The sequence below is a fragment of the Cannabis sativa genome, chromosome 1, assembly GCF_029168945.1.
Source record: "Cannabis sativa cultivar Pink pepper isolate KNU-18-1 chromosome 1, ASM2916894v1, whole genome shotgun sequence".
NCBI lineage: Eukaryota > Viridiplantae > Streptophyta > Magnoliopsida > Rosales > Cannabaceae > Cannabis > Cannabis sativa.
Genome location: NC_083601.1, coordinates 43,560,802 through 43,578,531, shown reverse-complemented (window position 1 = coordinate 43,578,531; position 17,730 = coordinate 43,560,802). Strand labels below are relative to the sequence as shown.

The window sequence follows — 17,730 nt, the reverse complement described above, 5'->3', positions numbered from 1 at the left end:
GGCATTATGTGTTGTTTTGATTATATTTGTGATTAGTATTTTTTTTTTTTGTATATTTGTGTGTGTGTATGTTTTTTATTTGATTGTCTGATGAAACTGGTTTCAATTAACTTTATTATTAACATTTGTATTTTGTTATGATTTTTTATAACGTCAAAATTGGTTTCACATGTCGAAACTAGTTTCACATGTTTTAACTATTCTGTAATGGGGTTGCTCAATTTTTATGATATTATTATATATTTTTTCGTTTGTATAAAACCAGTTTTATTATTGTTTGATATTTGAACAACAATTTTTATTTTATTTTAATTAATCAGTTTCTGACATACATATTATTTTATTATTTTCATAACTGGTTTTTTTAAGTAATTAATTTTTTTTTATTGTTGTTCATAATTGAGTTTTATTCAATTTTTTATTAATTTATCTCAAGAAACTGGTTTTTATTTTGGTTGTTTTACTAACTGGTTTCTCACATTCCACTGTTTTTTTTTTGTTATTCTTTTATGGTTTTTATTGCACTTTTGTCTCTTTAATTTTCTTTGTTTCTTTTTTTTCTCTTTGATTTTAATTTGTGATTCTCTTTGTTATATTTGCTGCATATTGTATGTTTAAATTAACTCTAATTTTTGAGCAAGCAAATAAAAAATTAAATGCCAAAATAAAGAATGAAGTTAGAAGTTTGATTATTAGGTATTGATATAAATTTTATATGTTCGAAACTGGTTCTTAAATTTAGTATCGTTAATTTGTAAAAGTTTAGTTATTAGGCATTGTGTATTTTTTATTATGTTATTGTTGAAACTATATTTTTTTTTTTGCCTCTTTTAATGAAATAATTCGTTTATTTTAATATTGATGAAACTGGTTTTTAAAGTTAGTATCGTCTTTAGATTGTAATTTTTTTCATTATCTTGTTGATGAAACTATTTTTTGTATTCTTTAAATGAAATTATTAGTTTCTTTCAATGTTGATGAAACTAGTTTTTAAAGTTTGGATTCTTTTTAGATTATGATTTTTTATATTGTTTTTTTTTTTTCAGGATGATATTGATGAAACTGGTTTTTTTTTCTGTTGTTTTTAATGGAATAATTAGTTTTTAACAAAAAAAAAAAACGAATAGTAGTTTAAATAAAAAAACAAGTTTAATTTTTGTAAAAAAAAAATGAAATATAAAAATGTACAGTTATTATATATATTAAGAGAAAAAAATTAGGTTGAGAAAAAAATTGAAAAAAAAAAGAGAGACACAAAGAGAAATTAGAAAAAAAAATAGAGAGAGATAAGCGAAAGAAAGAAAAAAAAAAGTAGCAACTGACTTAAAAGTTGAAAAGAAAAAAGAGAGCCAAAATTGACTAAAAAATATATAAAAAAGACAAAAAAAAAACTTTTTGAAGTTTCAATAAGTAAAAAAGAAAAAAAAAATTAATAAAAGTATAAAAGTAAAATGTTCTTGTCAAATTAAAAATGTAATGTTTGAAAAAAAATGTAGTATTTGGTATAAATTTTTCAAATAAAAAGAAACCCTAAAATGTAAGTGTAAAATAAATTAAAAAAATAAATAAAACTAATTAAGCTAAAAACAAAAACATAAAATATGGGATTGAATAATAAGTTTATAAAAATATGGCATATCAAATACCATAAAAAACTTAAATGTGAAAAAATGTCATAGAAAAGTGGCAAACCTAAAAATGCCATATTTTTCTAACTTTGTTAAGAAATCCCATATTTCATGTAATTTTCACTTTTTTATTTTTGAGATTGGGCTGTCAGTCAAGTGGCTAAGGTCCATCTCAAAATTATTTAGCTATGGTAATAACTCATAGATTTTATATATTCTATTATTTTCCCACACCTTAACAATGTAAGATTCTCTAACATATCTTCAAGATGGTAGCTATGTTTTGCTTACCATATTGGATAACTCGATCACAATCGGTTCTTTTTATGACTTAGTATTCTCAAATCACAAATAACTATTTTAGCTTTATTTTGTTAGACTTTTGGTGGCTCTTTTTAACTCACTATCACAAGTGGCTTTTTTTTTTTTTTGGATCAGTTTTGGAAAGTATGAACATAAATAGACAATCGAGTACAGAGATTTACAACAAAAAATTGTTACAAAAAAAACTAATCAACTGTAGCTAACCGAACTGACTTAATAACTAAGTTACACATTTTTACTAATAGGATGCAATTGGTTCTCCTTTATTTTTCTCCAATTTAATGCCACCCCATCTTGTAATTATTGACTAGGAACGTTTCCATGGCCATAGAATTTCATTGTGATTAGTTTGTCTTGACCTGCACTTGCTTTCAACTCTGATTCCATTCTCTTATTATTTTATGGAAATGCAAAATTCTCAGAGTTGCTCAAGACTTATTTAGTTGTGTTGACAATATTCCTACGGTTGATGTTTTGTTGAGGGAACATATATTTTTGAGTGTAGGGGATTATTGCTCTACCTCAAAATCAAAATCTAAGAAAATTTGTTGTCAACTCTCATTATTAATACTTTGTATGAAATGAAATGGTAGTTGAATATACTTATCAAAAGTAACCTTATAATTTTAATTAAGAATAAATTGCGTTATAAATATTTAAGTTTAATAAAACCTAACTTTAATTTACAAAACTTTCATAAATATTAAGTCGTTAAGTGTTCAGTAAATGACACTTGACGGGTCATAGATTGGTCTAGGTTAAAATTTTATTTTTTTGATTAAAAATTAATTAAAATATACATGTAATAAATAATCACTTTGACAACCGTAAATTAGTCTTTAATTAAATGCCAAGCTCATCATTGTACCTCATACGTGAACGTGATGCCGATAGGGCGGCTTTTATATTATGATTCTTGCGTTGCGTTAATGGCAGTTATGGATGGATATCGATATGCCGATGGGCGATGGTAATACGTACTGAACAGAATTAATAGCGATTAAATGCGCCTTTGATTTTTTTGTGGAAGTAATAATGCTGCTAATGCATGTTCTAGATGGATAATTTATATATTTGCTAGCTTCTCCGTTTTCAGTAACAATAAATCTCCTCTTTTAACTCCCTTGACAACATATATATCTCATATGACTTTTGGACTTTGAACTTTAGTTCATGAATTTTTACCGGTTTTATGAGGTTTGGAGTTTCTTTTACCTCATTATATTATACACTAGCTATAAAAAAGATTCTGGCTCTTTCTTAGTTTAGACTTTAGAGGGTTTCATTTATTAAAAAGATTCTCACTTTTGGACATTTTAAATCAGTAGTGTTGCGTTTGAACTGGTCAATCATTATACTGAGAAATTATAGAAGAAAATGACAAGACAAGTAAAGTTGTGTTACTTGAATTATTGGCTGAGCTTATCCCTATATACATTGGCTTAGCATGACCATACTTAAATTGACAAGCACTATGGAACATGCTGTGATCCCTCTCTCATATCACAATAACAACAAGCTTAATGATCATCTTGATACTCAAAATCATATACCTGAAAGTTATGGTAATCCTTTTCTTACAAGTTGAACTACTAAATTAACTGGCACTGAGAATTTTACCCTTCTTCTTCTTTTTTATTTTTTGGTGTGTAGATCAAGATGAAGTAAATGATTCTCCAATCGAGCAAGTCAGGCTAACGGTTCCCATCACAGACGACCCGTCGTTGGCATGCCTGACTTTCCGAACATGGGTTCTGGGGATTGTTTCATGTGCCGTTTTGGCATTTCTAAACCAATTCTTTGGTTACCGTCAAAATGCTCTATACATTTCATCTGTTTCAGCTCAAATTGTGGTTCTTCCAGTTGGGATGTTTATGGCAGCAAAACTACCAAACAAATCGATTCGGATACCAGTTTTGAATTGGTCATTTTCACTGAATCCAGGACCCTTTAACTTGAAAGAGCATGTTTTGATCACAATATTTGCTAATTCTGGTTCAAACTCTGTTTATGCTGTGAACATCATCACCATTGTCAAGGCTTTCTACTTCAGGGACATTCATCCTCTTGCAGCTATATTGTTAACACTAACTACTCAGGTTAGTTATTAATTAAATTCACAAATAATATCTTATAATAGTAATATCAGATAACTTGGTCCCAACTAAATCTTTGTACTAATATTATAAAGTATATATGATGGAATATTCAGATGCTGGGGTATGGCTGGGCAGGAATTTTTCGGAAGTTTCTTGTTGATTCTCCTTACATGTGGTGGCCAGCCAACTTGGTTCAAGTGTCCCTCTTCAGGTACATCTTATGCATATGTACATGTAATTAAGTTCATTTTCTAATCTATTCCTTTCTATTGATATCTCTTTTTATCTAATAGGGCGTTACATGATGTAGAGAAAAGGCCAAAAGGAGGCTTAACAAGGCTACAGTTTTTCATATTGGTCCTTGCATCAAGTTTTGCATACTATGTTGTTCCCAACTATCTATTTCCATCAATAACAGCTCTTTCCTTTGTTTGTTGGATATGGAAGGACTCAGTCACAGCCCAGCAGATTGGTTCTGGTCTTCGTGGACTCGGTGTTGGCTCGTTCGCCCTTGATTGGTCAACAGTAGCTGGCTTCTTGGGATCTCCCTTAGCCACCCCTGGATTTGCTATCATTAACATTATGGCTGGTTTCTGCATAATTGTCTACATATTAATCCCAATTGCATACTGGACTAACTCTTACCAGGCCAAGAGATTTCCCATTTTCTCATCACATGTGTTCGATGCCAATGGCCAAAATTATAATGTTTCACTAGTTTTGAATGAGGCTACCTTCCAATTTAATCAGCAGGGATATGATCAATATAGCAAAATTAATCTCAGCATCTTCTTTGCTTATGCTTATGGTTTGAGCTTTGCAACTTTGGCTGCAACACTTTCTCACGTTGCTCTCTTTCACGGAAGGTATGATTTTTAGTACTGGATTCCTTCCCAAAGTAAACAATTTTTTTGGTATTTTGTATAGGGATTTTTCTTATTCTCCTTGTAGTTTTTTAATAATGAAAAAGCTTTGTTTTTTTATTTTGGATTTTTGTTATTGGACTTAAATATATGCAGATCAATTTGGCAACAGACAAAAGCAACATTCAGAGATAAGTTTGGTGATGTCCACACGAGACTGATGAAGAAGAATTATGAGGCTGTTCCAGACTGGTGGTTCTACACACTCTTAGCTGTGGTTCTTGCACTTGCTATGCTTGCTTGTGAAGGCTTTGGTAGACAATTGCAGCTCCCTTACTGGGGTGTCCTTCTAGCTATTAGCATGGCCCTGATTTTCACTCTCCCAATTGGGGTCATCACAGCCACTACAAATCAAGTATAATAATCTCATCACTAATCAACATTTTTACCCTACTTATTATTTCCCTCTAAAACTAATTTCAATCAACAACACTATCACTGTGTTGTAAATTTCTTTTGCAGCAACCAGGACTAAATGTAATCACTGAACTCATCATTGGTTATATATATCCAGGAAAACCATTAGCAAATGTTGCATTTAAGACCTATGGTTACATAAGCATGACTCAAGCAATAATGTTCCTTTCGGATTTCAAATTGGGACACTACATGAAAATCCCTCCCAAGTCCATGTTCCTAGTTCAGGTATACACATATTCCATTCAATAAAAACAAAACAAAATAAAAGACCAATTAAGATTTAAAGATACCAAATCGTTAAGAGTCTTTGTTTATGTTGTTAATGAAGCTAGTGGGAACAATAGTAGCCACCTCAGTCTACTTCGGCACAGCATGGTGGCTACTCACATCAGTAGAAAATATTTGCCAACCCTCAAAGCTACCAGAAGGAAGCCCATGGACGTGTCCAGGAGACGACGTTTTCTACAACGCCTCGATTATCTGGGGCGTTGTGGGCCCACGTCGAATGTTCGGCCCATTGGGCTTGTACCCAAAGATGAACTACTTCTTCCTTATTGGAGCTCTAGCTCCGGTGCCGGCATGGCTCCTCTCCCGGGCGTTTCCCACCAAAAAATATGGGGTCTGATTCATATGCCCATTATTCTTAGTGGCGCCGGATCAATGCCACCGGCGAGAGCCGTGAACTACATATGCTGGGGCGTGGTGGGGGTGTTCTTCAACTTTGTTGTTTACCGGCGATTCAAAGAGTGGTGGGCTCGGCATAACTATATATTGTCAGCTGGGCTGGATGCGGGAGTGGCATTCATGGCGATTCTGTGCTATTTTACTTTGCAGATTAAGGACATAAATGGAATGAGATGGTGGGGTTTGGATTTGGACGATCACTGCCCTTTGGCCAGCTGTCCTACGGCGCCGGGAATCAAAGTCGATGGTTGCCCTGTTTTCAGTTGATAAAAGTATAAGATAAAAAAAATGTAAATTTGGGCTCTGTGCATTCCAATCTGACCACGTGGCATTGTTGGATTGGTAAGATATCGTGTAAAGTTGTTGCTCAGTAGTGTTGCACGCACTCAGTTCAACTTCAAACCCATATTTGCACATTTTTGAAAGTTTTAAAAGATAGTTAAAGCAAAAGAAAATAGCTATAAAAAATTAGATAAAATAATAATAATAATTTCATAAATCACTATTTTATTTTTAAATTTTTATATATTTTTACAGTATTTTATAAAAATAATACAATAAAATAAACAAAATTACATAAAAATAACAAAAAAAACCATATTCAAACAATAACATACAAATTATAAAAATATTAATAATAAATTAATAAAAAATAACATAAAAAATATATAAAAAACAGTATTATTTATAAATAAAATCATAAAAATAAAATATTTGAAATTCTATACAAACTGTATTTTTTATAATTTTTTTTTTTTTTTGTTATTTTAGTGTCTTTGTGAAATAATCTAAAAAAAATGTGAATTAATTTAGTCGAACCCAACTAATATGGCCCTGTTTATTTTAATATATAATATCTATATACTATTTTATTTAACATATATAAACTTAAATTTTAAAAAATAAATTATATTTGTTATAACATTTTTCTTATATTGAATTTCAAGATTTTTTTTTTGTCAAGAAGAATTGTTAGTTCTATTGAAAATTACTGAAAATTTATTTTGATTAAATATATGATATTGTTTTTTCTTAATAAATAATTAATTTAATAAAATTATAAATTAATCCAAAAAAATTACTTTATACTTCATCTCGTAATAAACTATAAGAAAAGAAATCATACGAAATTGCTAATAGAGTCTACTCTAATTCAATCTTAAGTACAACAGACTTGAAGAATTACTTGACAATTTAACTTTACTTGATGATTCAATCTGTTAAGTTATATCTTAATTTGTCAATGATATATTTTCCTGCCAGACAATCATTGTTCAAAAGGACAATCACTCAAAAAGTCTGTCAATATAGTTCATTGAGCACAACAATGAAGGTTGCACTTCACAATTTTAAACATTATTCATAAATAATATTGGTATGAAGAATATTAGAATAACCGGTCACCAGATCAGAGTTCCTCCCATCAAGACATCAAGTCAAAAATGTCGGACACCTTGCTGGTATAATAATCTGGTAGGATAGTGTTTGAAGGATCTTCAAGGGTTGGGAGGGTTGTCACACCTGTCATGATAAATTACAAGCCTCAGCAACGAAAAGTATTAACTCCTTGTGGTCAGAGTTACATGACATAGAAATTGGATTACAAAGAAAAAAACCTGAAAGAACAAGGAGAGTTTTACAGCCAGCATTCTGCCCAAACAAAATATCAGTGTCTAATCTGTCACCAACCATACACATTCTGGAGCAGCTTATATTATATCTGAAGAAAAAAAATAATAACAAAAATTATTCCAGTGTTTTGGACAGTAATCTTGCAGCAGAAAACAAAGCTTTGCTGCAGTGCAATTATGCTCCCTCTTTTAGATGCATGACATGTTCATGCTTTTTGCTATGACAAGGAGAAGTGCAGCAGGGGAAAAAGGAACAGATATGCCTTGCCTACCTTTCTAGCAAAAAGTCCATCATGAAAGTAGAGGGCTTCCCAACTACAATTGGCTCCTTCTGAGTTGATCCACATATGGCTGCAACCATGCACCCGGCACCTAAAACCCAAACGCAAACCCTGAAATAACTAGAATAAATTGCTTAATATCTTCAAATAAAATATCAGAAACAAATAAACGAACCTGGCCATTCCTGTAAATTAGTCATGTGCCCCACAGAGTCTCGGTTGGTGGCGATGAACAAGCATCCTGGATTCTCACGAATGCATAGAGTGCCATATCTACAGTTCAGATAACATTATAAAGACATCAATCAATACAGGATAGATAACATTTTACTTTTAATAGACGATGAGAAAGTTTGGAAGTGTAAACAAAAATGATGTCTTTTAAGAAAGGAAGAAAAGTAACACTTACTGAAGCTTGTAATAGTTGATACGTGGGTCCAATCCAACTACAACTGCTCCTACCTGAAAAACAACTATTACATGTTTAAATGCTCTTAATTGCTAGCAGAAATAACAACCAAACAACTCAATAAAATAGTGAAGCTGTTACTTTACACTCTTATCGTGTTCAAAGAGAGAATTTGGTTTCAGCTCTGCTGTCTTTTCACCATCTTCCTGCAATACAACATTGTTTTACGAACAATTCAAATCAAAACAATAAAGTGAAAGGAAAACAAGTAACTGCCAACATATGGGATAGGCTGAGTCCTGTATTTCTCTATTGGCCAGAATATTGTGTATACATGATGACATTTAATTAAAAACTATAAAACTAAGGTCTCTTTATTTGTTAATCTAGAAAGGAATAAAAGAATTGACTTACTGGGCCACCAAGACCTGTAAAGCCAGCTAGCTGCAACTCTTCTAATATCCCTTCTCCACCTATAACATAGACCTACAACACATAATATAAATATCAGTATTCAGTTTGGACTTGGAACATCCATACCCCAATCCATTGCCAATGTTCCATGCTTTTATAAAGTAAATTAAATTCCAAACCTTCTTATCTTGGGGAAATTTACGGACTTTCAAGAACATAGCAGCTGCAAATGAGGAAGAGAATATCTCATCCTACAATTAAAGAGGGGAAATATATAATTCCGAAATCGCAAATCAGAAACTAACTATATTGAATATGGACTGATAAATGATATTCCAAAACCCATGTTCCATTTATCTTTATTATTATTATTGTTTTGAAAAAAAAACCTGGTTGACTGAAATGCCGAGGGATTGGAACTTTTTGGCGTATTGGCTTCTTGATTTCGTGGAATTGTTGGTAACAAACACGAGCTTCTTTCCCTGCAATTAAACCCAAAATGAGTTAAATGGATAAAAAAAGAATGGAAGACAAAACTGGAAAAATAAGAATGAGAAAGATTGCCTTTGATCGAAGCCAGTCAAGTGTGTGTGGGACGCCATCGATGAGGGAGTCGCCCTTCCAGATGACACCTGAGTATTATTAATAATTATAAAAATTAAAATCAATTTAATTTTTTTAATAAAAAGGATTAAGAAAAAGTTAGTAGGAAATAGTACCATCGCAGTCGAAGAGAAAAGCATCGACGGAATCGATGAGGTGTCCGATGTTGTGAGCGGAGAGTTGGTGAGTTGAAGGAGAAGAAGAGTTCATTTTGGATTTTATTTTCAGAGGAGACTTAGTAAATTTATATGCATGCTTCCTCTTTTAATTATTTATCCAGAAATGAATAGAATATGCTTTGCTTAAAAAGTCTTTCAAAATCGAATATTTTTCGTCCACTGTTGTCAAAGGCCATCACACTTCCACTAGTCTAATATAGAGCATGTTAATAGTGATTTGCGTGTGTGATATTTGGGTGCAATTGAATGTGTGCATATATATATACTAGACGCCATCACACTTCCAATGCTGTGGATGCAAGGTATCACGTTGGCAAGGTGATCTGGGTGATTACTTCTAAGATGGATTTTTCCAATGATCTCTGTGGGAAAGCAATGGCGTGCTGTCTGGCCCTTCAGGAAGTTAAAGTTCGAGGTGTCAAGTTTCTTATTCTAGAGAGTGATTCGAGGGTGGTGATCAATGCTCTTAATGGGAAGGAGTCTAGGGCTGTTCATCCGATCCAATCCGCACTTTTTTGGTCAAACAATATCCAATCCGCACCAAGTGCGGATTTCATTTTTTGGATCTAATCTAATCCACACAATAGCTCAAATCCAATCCAATCCAATCCAATCCGCAAAAGTGCGGATTGGATCGGTTACTTTGGATTGGTTACTTTTTAATATTAAATTATTTAATATTTATGAAAAAAATATTTTTTTTCACATAACTAGCAACAAATTAAAATAAATTATAGTTATTTTATGTCTACAACAACACATTAAATAAATAAAATAACAAATAACAAATTCAAAGAAAAAAAAAATTGTATATATAAAAAAATATTTAATTTTATTTTAAATTGTATGTAGAAAAAAAAATATATAAGAATAGAATATAAATTTTATCTATTAAGTTTTGCAATATAATTGTATCATATGTATTAGACTTTTAAATTACTATTTTCTTTACATTAAAATGTTATTTTTTTATATATAATTTTTTTAATTTTGTTATAAATATGTGTGGATTGGATTGGATCGGTTACTTTTACATGTCAATCAACATCCAATCCGCACAAGTGCGGATTTTGAATTTTCCAATCCAATCCAATCCGCACAAGTGCGGATATCCGTACTTTGCGGATTGGATTGGATTGGATCGTGCGGATTGGATTGGATCAGTTATTTTATGAACACCCGTACGAGTCCCGGTGGGAGCTTGATAACTTCGTCTCCTTTTGTAAAATCACATCCCCTTTCTTTATTGGTTGTATGTTTGAATATGTTAGTAGACGGTGTAATTTTATGGCCCATAATGTGGCCAAGTGGGCGTTTTCTCATCAGAGGTTCGGCTTTTTGCCTCTATCCTCTATGCCCGAAACTATACTTTGTAATGACCGCGAGGTCTAACAGTATTTTTTGTAATTTCTCAACCGTGACATTTTAAAACTGTAAAAATTACACTGTAAAAATACGGTACACTACTAGCATTATCGAACATTATAATAAAAATTTAAATACCAATTTATAAAGTTTTAACAGTACAAAAAAAAAACTTATTAAAATTTTAATATCATAACATATATATAATATTCATTAAACTATTATATTAAATTCCCTCCAAAAAAAAATTGTTATATTAAATTATTTTTAAAAAATAATGTAATCTATACATATATTTGTAATGGATGGTGTATTTTATTGAAGTTGCTGCTGTCAAGAAGTTTGGGCAGCTAGATCCTCTTATTGCTGAAGCAATATCCTTAAAAGAGGCTCTAAGTTGAGTGAAAAGAAGTTCGGCAGCGGCGGCTGCTTTTGAAGGTGTCAGGGCATCTTCAATGTTCAAACTTAAATATAGTGTTAAAATAACACTAAAAAAATATAATTTTAGCACTAAATTTTTTTTTATTCCAAAACACTAAAATTTACACTAAAAAATATTTTTTATTATTATATTATTTTATTAAACTATCTCACATTATAATATTTATATAAATATAAAAATTTAATCATAAATATATTATTTTAATATTAAGAACTAAAAAACAAAAAAATTAGTATAGCATATAGTGTCCCACTATTTTTAGTGTAACACTATAGACTCCCACATATATAGGATAATATTTAGAGCTCCATTAGAATAATTTTGTATCTGAACTCCACTATTTTTGAGGTTTTAGTGTCCCATTAGAGAAGCCTTTAATCCTACTGCTGTGGTAGTAGAAACGGATTATCTAATGTTAGTTCAAGCTATTTAAAGTAACAACTAGATTTTGTCTCTTCCTGGTCTTATTATTTCAGATCGTATTAATCTTCTGCAGTCTATTTTTTTATTTCCTATTTCAATTAAATTTGTTAAACGATTTAGGAACCAAGCGGCTAATGGATTAACTTGTTCTTCTAGTTCATTATCTGATCGTATTTCCAACGGGGCTGTCCTAAATAATTTGAAAGCTATCTTAATAGTTGATTTGCTTTAATGAAATTTGTAATTTTTGGTTAAAAAAAAAGATAAAAACAGAAAATATAATTTCAACTAATGAAATAATCCTCTCCAATACTCAAACAAAACTAATGTACAATTAATTGTAAAAATCCTACCATAGAATATCACACTATGAAAATCGTCAACGCAGAAGAATTTCCAGTCAAACAAGCTAATTGTCTAGCCAAAGATATACATAGTCAGAATATAAGTCACTACAAAAAAGCGACTTATATAAGACCAAATTATCTCAGAAATTTAGACTTGAGACCACCTTCAAGACGCATTCGATGTAAACAAACACCTGGATCAAAACTACCTACAAAATAAATAAATGTATAAATGTGGATTAGCACACTGTACAATGATAATGTTGTGAATTTTTAAATTAAAGATAAAATGCAATTATTATTATAACAAGAAAAAACTTATCTTTGAAGCCTTTTTATTGTAAGAGCTAAGTCTTTCAAGGTAGAACTATACTAACCAATATAACCTACAACATACATAAGATTTAATAGATTAATCAAACTAAATAAATCAAATCCCAAATAAATTAACTATTTTTCAAAAAATGTAACAAAACTTAATTGCCTAATAAATAAATGATACGAAAACAATGATAGAAAGAAATTCCTCCAAACTTATTAAAATATAATTAAAAGTAAAATTTAAAATTTATCTGTGAAAATCTACAATAGTAAGAGGTTGAATCCATGCGTAAACGAGCTAACAACAAACTCTAAACTAGCTAACTAATATAGTATAAAATTGCCAAAACAAAATGGCACAAACTAACAAAAAAAAAATGGCACAAATTACAAACATAAACTATAAACTATCCCCGTAAAACCAAACTAGATAAAAAATAACTATATATAAATTATTTTTTAAATACTACGAAAATTTATAAAAAAAACCTTTATTAATATAATTATAAACTCAATTACTAAAATATATAAAATAAGAATAATTTAAAAATATTAAAATCTAATAAAATATAATTAAAACACATTTAAAGATATAAATATCAAATAAAATACTACTTATTCCTTAAACATATACATACAATAATGACTTTAAACATGTATACTATTTATCGTAAAAAATAGTTTAAGAAATAGTAAATGTTGATAATATTAAACATAAATAACCTATAAAAATACAGTAAGAAAAATGACTTAACAAAATTTAGAAGAATAAATTTTTTCAAAGAAGAAAATAAAATTTGCATAAAATTATAAATTAAAATTATTCTAAAAAATAAGAAACTTAACAAAATAGAAATTAGATCCACAAAGTAAATGTAAAATTAATATATATATATATAAAATATGAAAAATAATTAAAATATAAATTAAAGTTGAGTTATAAGAATAAATAAATGACTAATAAATAATAAAATAATAAATAATTTGAAGTTACCAAATTAACAGAACACCAATTACGACATGATATGCGATAATTTCTTCGGCACCCCTACCATCTCCGGCACGACGTCTTCACTGACCTCTGTCAAATCACTTTTGCAGAGAAAATGCAGAGAACTCTGGCCTTGGCAGCTATATCAACCTGGGGATTAAAATTAATACCATCCACATAATGAAAATGAAACCAAATCAAATCACGTCCGCACTACAAAATCAATAGTAAACATTCATACAAATATATAAATATATTTAGATTTATTAGAAAATTAAAAAAATTAGAAATATTATTAAGAAAGTATTGGGAGAGCATGATGAACAAGAACACGAGGTTTGTGGCGTAGAGAGATTCCCGATAATAAACGGAGATAAGGATGTCCACACATCGACGACAATGGCGTAGAAACTAAAAGACTCGGTCGAGAAAACCCCAGCAATGGCAAAGCTTTGTCTTCTCTCTCTACGCTCGATCCGTTCTCCTCCGCCGGTGACTGAAGTATTTTGTCTCCTCGTACGTCATAATCAATAATAATAATAGACTATAAAATAGGGGAAAAACAAAACACATGAATAAACATTTCTAATCCAATTAATTAACAATCCAGAGGCACTTTTACTCAAATTGATAAATTAATACAGCTTTTGGTTCAATGATCCAAAATATCTTAAAGAGTCAAACCGAAAGAAACATCAAAATAAAAATATATAAAATAAAAAGTAACCATAGATTTAGAAAGAAGGGAATATACTTATTTGGTACCCTGCATTTTATTAAATACCAAAAATGCCCTGCATTTTAACTAATGATTATTTTTATATATTATTCATATTTTAAAAGAAATTATATATAAATATATATATAAATTATATTTTGTATTAAATAAATAAGATAAATATAACATTTATCGTTTTCTTTATAGTTTAGTTCTAAACATATCCAATATTTTAAAAAAATTGAAGTTATAATTTAGAAATTCAAACAAATCCAGTTCAAAAAATTCTAAACGCATTATTAAAGTCAAATAAAAAAATAATAATAAGAAACAATTAAAATCAAGCTATTATAGAACAAAGAGAGATAATTAATATGAGTTTATGATATACATTCTATCTAAAGTGAATTGAAAATTTAATTTTTTAACATTTACTAATACCTATATATGTCCATACTCAAAAACACATATACGATTTATAGGATTTTGATTCATTATTTTAATCGTAATGTTGATCACAGCTAGTAAATAGATATCATATACTTTATATATATATGACTAGAAAATTGATCAAATATAATTTTTTTTTCTCTCCATGAATTATTAAAGGCATCTTTTCAAGAGACATGACAACTTAAGCTATATAGACTTTAAATACAAATGTGCACACACATAAATATATTATATATAATGATTTGGATATTCAATTATATATATTCCAGTAATTTTAACATGATATACAGTTAGTTACTTATTGTAAGAAAATAATGCATTTTCTTTTGCCCCATTATAATGTAACTGATAAGAAAACATAAAAAATAGTATGTTACAAAGAATGAAAGAAAAAAAAACACACCTGAAGACGACTAATGCTACAATACAATGAGGTGTGAGTGTAGTGTCCGATGATGTCCACTCACTCCCCTTGGGTCTATACCTTGTGAGAGACGAAAATGCACACATATATTTTTCATTTACTATTTTACATCTATTTTAATGCGGTTTTTTTTTTTTTTACTTTAAATAATATTAATTCTTTTTCAAAATATGGAAAACAAACAACATAATTTAACTAATTGAAAATAGAGGGTAAATTTGGCCATATGAAAAGATTATTGACCAAAATCGTGTGTAAGGTACTTTTTTTTACTAATTTTACAAATAGAGGGTACCTGATAAACATTTTTCATATTAGAGGGTACCAAAGTTATATTTAAGTATAATACAGGGTACCAAATAAGTATATTCCCTAGAAAGAAAGAAGAAAGTGTGCACCGTACATGAAATATACTCGAAGCTTTAGAATGAAGATAACGATGACTCTCCTATGGAAGAAATATTACTCTACTTTCATCTCGTACAAAGTTAGTAAAAAGGTACTCTTTCACCCCTAATTAATTTATATTGTCTAGATTTGCTCTGCTACAAGTGTGTATTCAAGCGATAGTACTCGCTAATCAAAAGCTCAATTTAAACTAGTTTCAATTATATTGTCTAAGTGTGTATCCAAGCGATAGTACTCTCTAATCAAAAGCCGTGATTTCATCAATAACTATTTTAGTTGATACACAACTAATTGAGTAATTAATCAATCACAAATAAATTAAAATTAATATCAGGTTACATTAAAATAAAAAAATAAGAATTTTATTTATAAACTACATGAGCAACACTTAAACTATTTTTAAACAATGTGGGATATTTTACTAAATTAGTAAAAATGGATATGATATTTTTCTTTAGTTTGAAGCTCTCAAAGAAATTATAAAATTACATTGAAAAAAAAATATGAAATACCACCTCATCAATCATAAATTCTCCTTTATATAAATCTATAGATAGATAAATTACTTAGGATTAATAAGTAATAACTGTCATAAAGTATAATAATTTTAACTATAAAATTAAATATAACTAAATTAAATAGATATTATTTTACGCAAAAAAAATGTTTATAAGTGTGTGTAACATTATTTATAATACATTAGTCATCTTAAAGTGTTGAGAGGCTTAAAGCAAAATTTGAAATGAGATATTATTTTTTTATATATATATAAAAGTTAAAATAAATATTATTTAAATTTTGACATAATTTCAATTTTATAACTCTTTTATCTCATATAACAAATAATTTTTCTTACCATGTAAGCTAACTTAAAATAATATTTGATTATAATAGAATATCTATTGAAGTGTTATATATTTTATCACTTTTATAAAAAAAAAAAAAGACACAATACTATTTTGAAATATTTGATTTATTTATTATTATTGTGATAATTTCTTTTTTACATAATTATATATATAATCATTTATTAAAATATATATGTATAACCTTGAATTAAGAAAAAAAAAAAACAAAAGTGGTTGCAAGGGGATCAAACCTTGCACCATATCACCAATATACATTCCAATTAACTAATTGTGCTACAATTTTTTATGGAATATATTATATATTGATCTAAGATTTATACATTATATTTTATTTTCATATATATAATATATATAAATTTTAATTTTTAAGGGCCTTTAAAATTGTGGAGCCTAAAGCCTAAATCACGACTGCCCCAACCTCTGGCCGACATGCATTAGTCACAGCCCAACAGAGATTGGTTTTGGCCTTCGTGCACAGTAATATTGCTCAAGAGTGGCTGGCTTCCTAGGATCTTCCTTCGCAGCTCCTGGATTTTGTCATCAGTAATATTTATTAAAACATCACCAAATGCTACATGAGATGGTTGTCATGAATGGGTCCAAGGAGATAAGATAGGAATGAGAAAAAAAGTAATCTTAAATCTACAATATTATTATTAGGCACAAGTAATGTTAGCACTATCTTGAAGTGATGCTTACAAATAATTAACCATATTTTATAATAATTATTAAACTAAATTAATTGTGAGGAAGTTAATACATAATTACAATAATAGTGAGATGACCTCTTAAATGTGCTAAGTACTAAGTAGTTGTCTCAAGGTCAGAAGATGCGGCAAAATTTAAAAATAAACTTTTTTTTAATATAAAAATTAAAGATAAATATTAATTATATTTTTGACACAATATCAATTTTAATTATTTTATGTGATAAATAAATTTTTGCCGTATAATTCTTTTTGAAAGATTAATAGTGGGAAAGATCGAACCTACAACCTCTCCCCTCATAGATAACACCAATTACCAGTTGTGCTATAAGATTCTCATGTAACTAATGGAATTAAATATTAATATATTATAGAGCAATTTGCGGCGAAACCCCCTTATGTTTTGATTTTTATACACTTAACCCCCTTATCTTTATTTTTGGTGGCAAAACCCCCTTATGTTTTAATTTTTATACACTTAACCCCTTTATCTTTTTTTTTGGTGGCAAAACTCCCTTATGTTTTCATTTTTATACACTTAACCCCCTTATCTTTTTTTTGGTGGCAAAACCCCTTATGTTTATTTTTCTTTGCAAATTTGACACGCCAGTTAAATATTACCGTTAAATATCAACTGGATGACCACTGTATACATCTTTGTATATGT

At 29.2% G+C, this 17,730-nt stretch overlaps 2 protein-coding genes across 2 annotated transcripts; one reads left to right on the top strand and one right to left on the bottom strand.

The window, feature by feature from the left end:
• Positions 1-3,244: 3,244 nt before the first annotated feature.
• On the top strand, positions 3,245-6,533 carry LOC115707419 (oligopeptide transporter 1). Its single transcript, XM_030635377.2, is given in 8 exon segments — positions 3,245-3,517; positions 3,606-4,051; positions 4,165-4,262; positions 4,345-4,917; positions 5,071-5,329; positions 5,437-5,619; positions 5,723-6,008; positions 6,011-6,533. Coding segments are annotated over 8 exon segments (2,298 nt in total). The 5' UTR covers positions 3,245-3,399; the 3' UTR covers positions 6,346-6,533.
• Positions 6,534-7,366: 833 nt separating this feature from the next.
• LOC115707245 (phosphoglycolate phosphatase 2-like) lies at positions 7,367-9,882 on the bottom strand. The gene is made up of 11 exons (XM_030635141.2): positions 9,533-9,882; positions 9,378-9,445; positions 9,203-9,295; positions 8,993-9,064; positions 8,814-8,885; positions 8,546-8,605; positions 8,400-8,452; positions 8,166-8,263; positions 7,982-8,081; positions 7,695-7,798; positions 7,367-7,599 (listed from the first exon to the last, which is right to left on the bottom strand). Exons 1-11 carry the CDS (start codon positions 9,624-9,626, stop codon positions 7,502-7,504), a joined length of 912 nt encoding a protein of 303 aa, XP_030491001.1. The 5' UTR covers positions 9,627-9,882; the 3' UTR covers positions 7,367-7,501.
• Between the last annotated feature and the right edge of the window lie 7,848 nt (positions 9,883-17,730).